The 10,000-nt window shown below is 40.9% G+C and overlaps 1 protein-coding gene across 2 annotated transcripts in view; it reads left to right on the forward strand.

The window, feature by feature from the left end:
* Positions 1 to 361: 361 nt before the first annotated feature.
* The window catches only part of psd2 (pleckstrin and Sec7 domain containing 2), a 34,650-nt gene continuing 25,011 nt past the window's right edge, over positions 362 to 10,000 (forward strand). The window contains exons 1-3 of one of the 2 annotated variants that reach the window (XM_047802439.1): positions 362 to 550; positions 6,084 to 6,528; positions 7,615 to 8,298. In XM_047802439.1, coding sequence (XP_047658395.1) covers positions 547 to 550; positions 6,084 to 6,528; positions 7,615 to 8,298 — 1,133 coding nt within the window. In that variant the 5' untranslated portion in view covers positions 362 to 546. Of the gene's footprint in view, positions 551 to 863; positions 1,095 to 6,083; positions 6,529 to 7,614; positions 8,299 to 10,000 lie in introns of those variants that run through there. The other variant, XM_047802440.1, reaches the window with a different exon arrangement.

The raw sequence follows: 10,000 nt of genomic DNA on the forward strand, positions 1-10,000 counted from the left end.
TTATTTCTCAGGCTTTGGGCTAAAGTAGATCTATATATATATTTTATGTTTCAGCTTTATGCTTCTGTAAGTAGTTAGGGCTTTGTGAAAAATACTGTTTTTTTCACAGGTTCCTATTTCTACATATACAAGTGAAAAATTATGAATACATGAAGTATTCAGTAATGTAACTGCTATTGTTATATGCTCTTAACCATTACCATAGTTTTATTGTATCCCATTGTCTGCATTGTCTTGTATAGTTTGTATAGTATTGTGTATATCTGTACCTTTGAGAGTCACAAACTGCTGGAACCAAATTCCTTGTGTGTTAACACTAAATCTGATTCTGATTCTGATTACTGTAATACATTACAGTCTTATACAGAATTAATTATCCATTTATTCATCTAAATAAAAACTCTGGACAGTGAAGTACAGCTACGTGAAAGAAGAAAGTAGATATTGTTATTTATATTATATCAGGTAAAAAAGTAAAAATCATTAGGCCAATGATTGAAAAACTCAAATGGTGAGACTGGAGTAAGGAGTGTTTTCAAATGGTGCATGGGTATGTATCCACGTCTTGTTATTTGCATCTTGATATTTTTTTTTTTCACTTCAGAGATACCCACATGGCTGAAATGAATGCTGAGGTACAGTTAGACAATGCATTCATTATTTAATTATTATATAATTATTTCTTTGAGATAGAAAGCAACAGGGTTAAAAACATCAGAGTCTTCAGCTTCTCACGCAGCGCAATGGAAAGACCTCGACACACACACACACACACACACACACACACACACACACACACACACACACACACACACACACACACACACACACACACACACACACAGATCCACAATCAGCCGATCGCAGTCTTGGTCATGTGTAGTGTGTGAGCGCGCGCGCGCGTGTTGTGTGTTGTAACTGTGCGCGTGGGTGAGCGCTCTGTATTATACTAGTGCGTCTCTCACACGGAGACAGTGGGACAGGATCTGGGTCTGAGATCTGAGAAAGGGAAAACATCTACCTTGTATTTTATGCGTGAGGACGGAATACTTGCTGCAAAAAAGAGACACATTTCATCTGGTCGCGTTTTGCCGGTGAGCAACAATGATTTAATGCCCTTTTGAGTACCTTTGATGTTCTCATAAATGACTCGGGATGAAAAACACGAGACCAACGTGGTCTTGATCATAATGCATGGAGCACTGGATTGCGTTTTATAATAAGAATTTGACCGTTGATTTTCTCTTTGGAATGCATCCTGAACCTGTGTGTTAACCTAGACTACATAATCTTATGTTATAGCCTATTTGCTTGCACGGGCAGTTTTTAGACCCCCTCGTGTATCAATGGACTGCATCAATATGCAGTGTGCTCTCCAGTCAGGTCGGTCGTTTTCTTTCTTGGTAACGGTTAAGAAAGCCGTGCTTGATTAAGATGGGGAACGAGGCTCCGTTAATAAAAGACTCTCCAGCTCTATTTTGGAGAGGAAGAAAGCGGCGGCCACAGTGAGAGCCTAGTGTCCCCCAGCCATGCTGTTGTCATGGTTACTGCGCCGGGAGGCTGAGAGAATATGGCTGCGTCTCAGCCGCGGACAACCTGCGCGCTTTAAGCGCATTTTACTTCACTCATGTTTGACACTAGAGTTCAATGTCTGCTCGGACCGACAGTCTCTCTCTCTCTCTCTCTCTCTCTCTCTCTCTCTCTCTCTCTCTCTCTCTCTCTCTCTCTCTCTCTCTCTCTCTCTCACACACACACACACACACACACACACACACACACACACGCACACGCACACACACACGCACACGCACACGCACACACACACCCAGAGGGATGCACTTTGCCAGAGAGGTTGTATTGTATTAAGTGTCCTGAGGTGAGGTGAGCTGATCTGAACAGGTGCGCATCAGACACCATTTCACGGTAAATTGTAAGGTAGGCATGCGCTATAGTCTCAATGCCGGCTTCCAGCATGTGCCAAATGATCATCCACTGTCCTTCAATAAACAGGCTTTAGCCTAAGATTACTGTCTGTGCTGTTACAGGCACGGAAATCCACCGCGGGTCGTTTTAAAGTGTTTATTTAGCACTCCATTGTTAGACTTACTGCGTCCCTGTTGGTTAATTCACCCAAATGAAGGCGTGAGACAGACAGTGCAGCGCCAGACGAGACACCGGCCTACCAAAAAAAAAAAAAAAAAAACACTTTCTCTTTTTTCCCTGCTCACGTGGTTTTGACTAAGGGAAAGCCTTAACAATAAGATTTATCACCTGCAATGATTTAGGGAAAGACGCTGAATGTGAGACAATGCCATCACAACACGACGTTTGACCTTGAAATGTCAATTGGAGGTGATTTAAAGGCCAGTTTACCCGACCTGGTGATTCCCACTCTCTCGTTAGTCTCCAGACATGTCAGAACTGAATGAACATACAGCCACCATTAACAATGAATAGCTATTTTCTGTCCTCTCTCCGAAAAAGGTATTTGCACAATTTATTAGAGCAAAAATGTACTAGAAATTGATATAATGCATGAGGTTGTGCTTGTGGTTAATGCCAAGTCCTGGCCTTGCGTGTTGTATATGTGTCTGGCTGCTGGCGTCGTCTTCAGACTGAAAGGGGTTAGTGGGTCATGACAGACTATGAGACTATGAGACTCATGATTACATGCACTACATACAGAGAGACAGAGAAGGAGGGTGAGGTGTGCAGCCTGATGTGTGAGCATGCTGAGCATTCAGAATTTCAGCACAATTGAGTTGTATGGCTGTGTGATGTTGCTTTTGGTATAACCCTGTCTGTTCTAGAGCAAGAATAACAGTTTTTTGAGTTACAAGTAAAACAAGAAATTTAGCTAATTAGGAAGCTCCAGTTTGCTGACGTGGGTCGTTTTCATACATCCATGGATAGTTTGTCTCTCTCACTGTTGAACTGATTGCTTTACTGTTTTGTATATACTGTAGATTATCCTTTGTCCAGGTTGGTGACATACAGAATGATGACAAACCATAACCATGACTATATCTTAAAATCAAGTTGATCAGAGTGTCTTTTAATATTAGTGCATGTGGTATGTATTGGTCTTAACAACTCATTAGACATTCTTTCAGATTCTATATTCATTAGAATTGACTTTTTTAACCCAGAATCTGCAGTATTACAATACTGCAGAACATGACCTCAAGTGATAGGCTTTTTAGTAACTGTAAAGTCTTTTTTTTGCTATTGATGACACTGTTTTATTCCAGAGAAGTCCATTTGGTCCAGAGTGCTTTATCAGTGCTTTATCAGTCCCTGCTCTGGGACTCTGCTCTGGGTTGTTGCACTTTGTCTATGTCATTATTTGTCATTGCGCAGCATAATTCTGCATGCTGAACTCCATCCCTAAGTGAATGGCACCTACTTTAATACAATCAATAAAGAGCCTAAAGAAAATGTTAGTAGGCGATATTAAAACAGAGGAAGGGAGGGATCCTGGAGAGAATACAAAACATGCAATAAATTGCATTTTCAAACTCATTATTGGACCGTTACAAAACTATGAGCATGTAGGACTTCGAAGCTCCTCAATATGCTCAGAGGAGTCATGTCCTTTCTACCACATTAGGAACGCCTGTCCAGATATGGCACCTAGCACAGCTGAGGATACCCCACAGATTGTTTAACGTCAAATAAACATTCACCAGCTACTTAATCATTTATACTTTTTACCTGTAGAACCACTCATTCAATCAGCCAGTCATGTAGTAAGAACACAGGGCATATAATCATGCACTTACACATCAAGAGTTTCAGTTAATGTTCACATAAAAAAACATTTAAATAGAGGAAAATGTAAGCTCAATGACTTAGACTATGGCACAGGCTGACAGGACAAATGGTTTGAGCTGACAGGATGTCTATAGTTACTCAAATAGCCACTCAACAACAATGACAAGCATCTCACAAGTAGAACCGTGAGGCGGATGGCCTTCAGAAGAAGTTCAGATAATAAAAAAATTGCATGGTCTTTTATCCCCTAATCTTCGGCTGTCCAGTTTCGGTATAAATTTATTGTGGGTCTTTTTCTCAGTATGATATGTTCATAATATAGTAATAAAAATGGTTTAACAGCCTTATTAAGCTTTATTCAATATTTTGAATATACTGACAATTATTTGAATGTTTTGACAAAGCTTATGGAGTGTCGTCAATCAGGAGAAGTGTTAAAAACCCTGGGTTGTTATGCTGGAGGGCAATGTGTGTGTTTGTGTGTCATGTGTGTGCATGTATGTCAACAGTACAGACTGAGCAAGTGTGGTGGGTGGGAGGTTGACTGAAAGTAATTAAGGGTCATTTTAAGAATCAATCTTAAGAACCTGCTGTTCTGCTGACAGCACAGGAACTCAGTCTCATACATATACATATACATGGTAGCAGGTCCACCTGCATAATGTGCAAATTAAATAAAAAATAAAGCAAACAGGCCAATTCCACTAGACCATCATGGGCCCTGACACAGCCTACAGGACAGCTTCTCTGGTTTATGTTATCTTTCTCTTTCTGAGTTACTTTTTTGTATCTCTTGCTTAAATATTGTGCCAGAATAGCTTTTCAGTCTCTCTTCATTTTACAGAGTAAAGTTATTTTGTATCATTGATCTGTGGATTCAGGTGTCATCGGGCATCAAGGCAGGATACACCCTGGACGGAGTGCCATCCCATCACAGGGCACACACACATTCTCATTCATTCACGCAATCACACACTAGGGACAATTTTCCAGAGATGCCAATCAACCTACCATGCATGTCTTTGGACCGGGGAGGAAACTGGAGTAGGCTCCTCGTGACCTGAGGTAGTTCGGATAAGCGGTAGAAAATGAGTGAGAGTGAGTGAGAGTGATCTGTGGACTGCTTTCTGGTTGTCTAGAAGCGAATGCTGGATTTTGACTACATGAACATCTGCCAGTGGCTCAGCATTGGGACCTTTAGTAATGCTCTAAATAACAGCACGTTATGCTGGGGAAATTTAGCTTGCGTGTGTATTTGGTGTGTTGTGTATTTGTGGGCATGTGTGTGTGTGAGTGTGTGTGCATGAATGCATTTGTGCTTTCCATGACAAAAGCATATTTGCTGTTATAGTAAAGTTTGCTGATGAAATAAGTTTGTGCATGTAAGTATATATGTGTGTAAGAGAGAGGATGAAAGTAACCCTTCAGAATAAACCTTAAAGGTTATATGAAATAATTATGACCAGTGAGACAGTGCTGATCCTGTAATATTTACTATAAAAACCAAAAGGGAAGGAATTACAATACCACAGAGGCAGCCTGTACACGTGCCACTTGGAGACACAGCACAAGTGTTGTATGGTTGATTTAATCTACTTGTCATAAAACTCCAATCATGCTGCGTATGTGCCAACAGAAATGTATCGCTAAATTTTTGATTCGCTTTTATTTCTTGCTTTAATGCAATGGAAGTTTCCACAAAGGGTCTGGACTGAACTGGAGCTGCAGTTTTATGACTGTTTGATTGAATTGGGTCTTAGGCTTTAGATATTCTTAAACTGCAGCATGTGCGTCAGAGCTGCAGCTTCCTTCTCACCCAAGCTGCAATAAAGGAAGGGAGGAAAAATGTCCTCTTCTTCTTTTAACTAAGAAAGAGGACATAATCTGAAACATGTATGACATTTATATTACCTTTTGTTTTAATCTTTTTCCACTTTACTTTTATCCTACATGACCTATTGTGTCAACCAGACAAACACTGCGCTGTTCACACAGTCAGGTTTAGTCCATGATTGGTGAGATTTCAATGCTAAATGAACTGAAGTGCTTGTATGTTAATTTAGCTAACGTGTTTAAATGTATTTCATTATACCCACTCATGTACACGATTCTTTTATCAGACTCTTTTTCAGATGTGAATTCAGTACCACAGTTTCTGAATAGATGAAACACATCTATTTATAATTTGATGTGAGGAGAATAACCACATGCTTCTTTGTCCATTGATCTTTAAATAGTCTGTATTCATTTGTTCCCAGTCTGTATTCATCAGCAGTTACTTTATATTTAAATAATTTCTCTTCTTACAGCTGTAGCTTTTGACTACTACCTGGATTGCCAACTAACTGTGACTAAAGTGGTCACCATGAGCCAGGAGGGGCAGGATGACCCCCTCCACATAGATACCCCACCTCTAAATACATCGCCAGAGCCACAGCAGGAAACAGACAGCCCTGAGACTGTAAGAGTGGAAGATACAGAGGAGACTGGAATTCAGGAGGATGCTGCAGAGAACAGGGATGCAGGAAAGACAGAAACATTGTCAGAAGAAGCAAAGCCAGATGAGAGAAATAAGCATACACTGACTAATGGAGCTGAGGAAGAAGAGAGGAGAAAAGAGGAAGAGCCGCTCAAAGATGAGGCTGGGAAGAATGGGAAGACAGAGCACAGCAATGGAGATATCATTGAGTGTAAGGGCTGTGATGACCCCTTGCATCAGTTAGAGGATCCAGCAGAAAAACAGCACACTGTAAGGTTGGTAATCTAATTCTGTATATAGTTTCTAGCAACTCACCACAGAACAACTTTATATTGTACTATAAATTATATTTTAACATTTTAATGGCACATGTATTTATTGCAAATGATACAGAGTACATCACAATGAACGCTAATAATCTGAAAGAATCTGATGATAGTGGTTTTCGCAATGGTTTTCATTCGGGTTTGTTATTCGTTATTGCTTTAGTTAGGGTATCTAGAGGATGTAGATTATCATATGAGCTACTTAACTGGCCATTTAAGGTATTTTTTAGAATTTTTTTTAAATATTTATTGCTGTTCTTATTTAATGCTGTGTCATATTTAGGCCAAGGAGTTGTCTTTACTTGTATCACATCGATAGAAAAAGCTCTGCCTCTCTTGCTAGTATTCAGCAGTTCTAACCTAGTAGCTTATGTTTAGTCTAGCCTATGTTTTGTGGGGTGGATGTTGGGCTTCAAAGTTGCTTATTTTAGTTACTGACTATAAAATTACATAATATATCTTAATTACCACTCATGTACTTTATTGTAACATATTAGTACTGTATCTTTACTGACAAAGAAAGACAGAGTCAGTTAGAGGTTTTTTGAAGGACAGCACTATCTAAAAAAGCCCCGAAAGTTTCCTTCTCAAACCATATGATCAAGAAACCATGCATAAATATATATAGACTTCGGTAAATGAGAGTTGTGCTTGTGGAGAAATTTTGGGGCCAAACAGAAGGCAGGGAGTTATTACGTGTGCTTTCGTTGAGCAGTGCAGTATTGTCAAAGGTGGGCTGTAACACGTGTGTGAGAGGAAGGCAGAAGAAGATATTTTAGGGCTGAGTGGCAGGGGAGCTGTCCTGAATGAGGCTCTACTCTGCTGGGATTCTGCTGCTCTTGATGCATGAGTGTGACAGCAGCACTGCTAAAGATAGGAGACACACACACACCATCCTGCATTGCCATTGGTGCCGTGTGACAGCCAGACGTTGCATCGTTTGCATAAGTAATTTTATGTAGTGCAGTGGATTTTCAAGAGGCATAGTGGACTATGACATGCTGATGTACATGCTGAATGTGTGTATGAATGCAGTTTGCAGAACGGCACCAGAGAGGACAGTGAAGGACAGGAGGAAGAGCAAGACTGTGAGAAAGAGCCGGGGCAGGGGAACCTGGACACATTTAGTTCCACCTTCGAGCTTTCAGTTGAAGAGGCAGACGCAGAGGTAGAGGGAGAAGATGAGCCACTGAACCAGGACAGCTTCAGCTCAGCTTTCGAGCGAATTGTTGAACAGGTTGGTGAGTCCACAACCGTAGAGGAAGAGGAGGAGGACGACGGTGAGGACGAGCGTGACAGGACTAAAGAGAGCCAGGACGGTTTCAGCTCTACGTTCGAGCGCATTGTGGAGTCGGAGCTGCTGAGAGGCGGGACCTGCTACAGCAGCCTGGACTCACTGGACGTGCTCTCTCTAACGGACGAGACGGATAGCTGCGTGAGCTTCGAAGCACCGCTCACGCCACTTATCCAGCAGAGGGTACTGCCGGGGCCTGAACCCCCAGAGCTGGAGCTGGAGACTGTGCAGGAGAGCGCCGAGACACAGGAGGGGGAGGGAGATGGGGATGAAGCTGCATCAGACAGTCCCCTCCACACCTCCATCCCAGGCAGCAGGTCTGAAAATGTGCTGAGCCAGCCAGCACAGTGGAGCATTCCCAATGGATTCCACAATGATCTGGCAGGCAACATACAAAAGACAGCAATCCTCCCCAGCTCTGTTAGGTAAGTGTGTGTGTATGTGTGTGTTTGTTGTCTGTGTGTGTTATGCCAGGTGTCCCTGCCGTCTTTAAAACAACAAGCTAATTTAATGGTGACTGGCCACCTGTGACAGTAAATAGGAAATGGAACTAGTAACTGGTTTCAGTTGACAGGCCAATTATATCAACCCCCCCCCCACCCCCCTTGTTCAGTGGGTACTCAGAAGACATCCGATTGCATAGTTCGGGGGGGGGGGGGGGCCAGAAAACGTTATAAAATTATGTCATTGTGGTTAGAATGGAGTTATTCATTATCCCCATTATTTCCATTAATTTCCATAGAAATCTCTTCTGATTGTAGTAGTAAGTAATAGTAATAGTAAATAGGATTGGCGCTTGTTTGCTAAACATTACATTACAGTAGTTTGATGCACAGTAATTTAACTCCCTTTTGAGATGCAAACATATCATTCAATCATTAAACAGATGTTTAATGGCTATGTGTGTGGATACAACAATAAAATATTCAGGGCTGACATGGGATAAAATGTTTTGGAAGTATTAAAGGTTAAAAATTGGGAGTTAAATGCTGCCAGCTTACTCTGAGTTGGACCTTGTTTAAAAAGGTCCCCATTTTCTCCCACTAAGTGGTGGCTTAGTGGTGGACTGTCTATAGTAGCAGGTGACACAGCCTCACCTCACCATATAACAGCGGTTAATTGTTATAAAGTCATCATTTTCATCTCTATACATTTAAAATTCAATTGAAATTAAGTTACTTATTCTGAGTAAATGATTAAAAAGCCTTTGTCATTCTACAGATATGGTAGCAAACATTCCATTGATTTATTCTCCTTTCTAAATGTTGTACAATTGTAGAGCTAGCAAGCACACTGTGCCATTGAGCTCCCTGCAGTTATAACTGCACATAGTGGTCAAACACTGCGTCTGCAAAAAGTGCAAGTATGAGCCTATTGCGACAGGAATGATAATACTTCAGTGAAGTATGAACAGATGACAACACAGTTAATATGAATATTCATGGTAGGGAATACTGGCCTGCTTCCTATACATGAGCTCACAGATGATTGCAATTGTTTACTGTTGTTCTGATAGACAGGGGAGAGAGATATGCAATCCATCCACTCAGAGAGAAGGACCAGTCATGCTGTCTTCGACAGTTGGCTACAGATGGATATAGCATTTTTTTTATATGTATGTTTTTTGTTTTTTACTAGGTTTTTTTAATGAACTATTTTTACTACATTTTTAAAATGAACTATTAACCATACAAAATATTATTTGTTTTTATATCTTTTTGTCTTGTCACTTACACTCAGAAAGATGAATCCATATCAGGATGAAATTCAATTTACAAGTAATAGAGATGCTAGTCCCTGCTAGTCCTCTTGCGATAAGACAGAACATTTCTGAAATGATTTGAAGCATCCTGGCTACACGGTGACAACGATGCTGTTATTGGATTGCTGAAATTTGTCCAATTCTGACCAGTAGATGGCATGCAGAGTCCAGTTAAGACTTGTCTCATTTGCTGACCAAAATGTTGAATTAGCTGGCTTTGATTAAGCCATTTATGCAGCTCATGTGTAGATGTATCATTCCTGAGACACACAGAGCTGTGTGGGACAAGTGATCTCACAGAATGGTTTGAACATATGGTAGATATTTCCTCTTCAGGAAATCCAAAAGCACTAGAATACATATTG

Source organism: Tachysurus fulvidraco, chromosome 17 (assembly GCF_022655615.1).
Source record: "Tachysurus fulvidraco isolate hzauxx_2018 chromosome 17, HZAU_PFXX_2.0, whole genome shotgun sequence".
Lineage (NCBI taxonomy): Eukaryota > Metazoa > Chordata > Actinopteri > Siluriformes > Bagridae > Tachysurus > Tachysurus fulvidraco.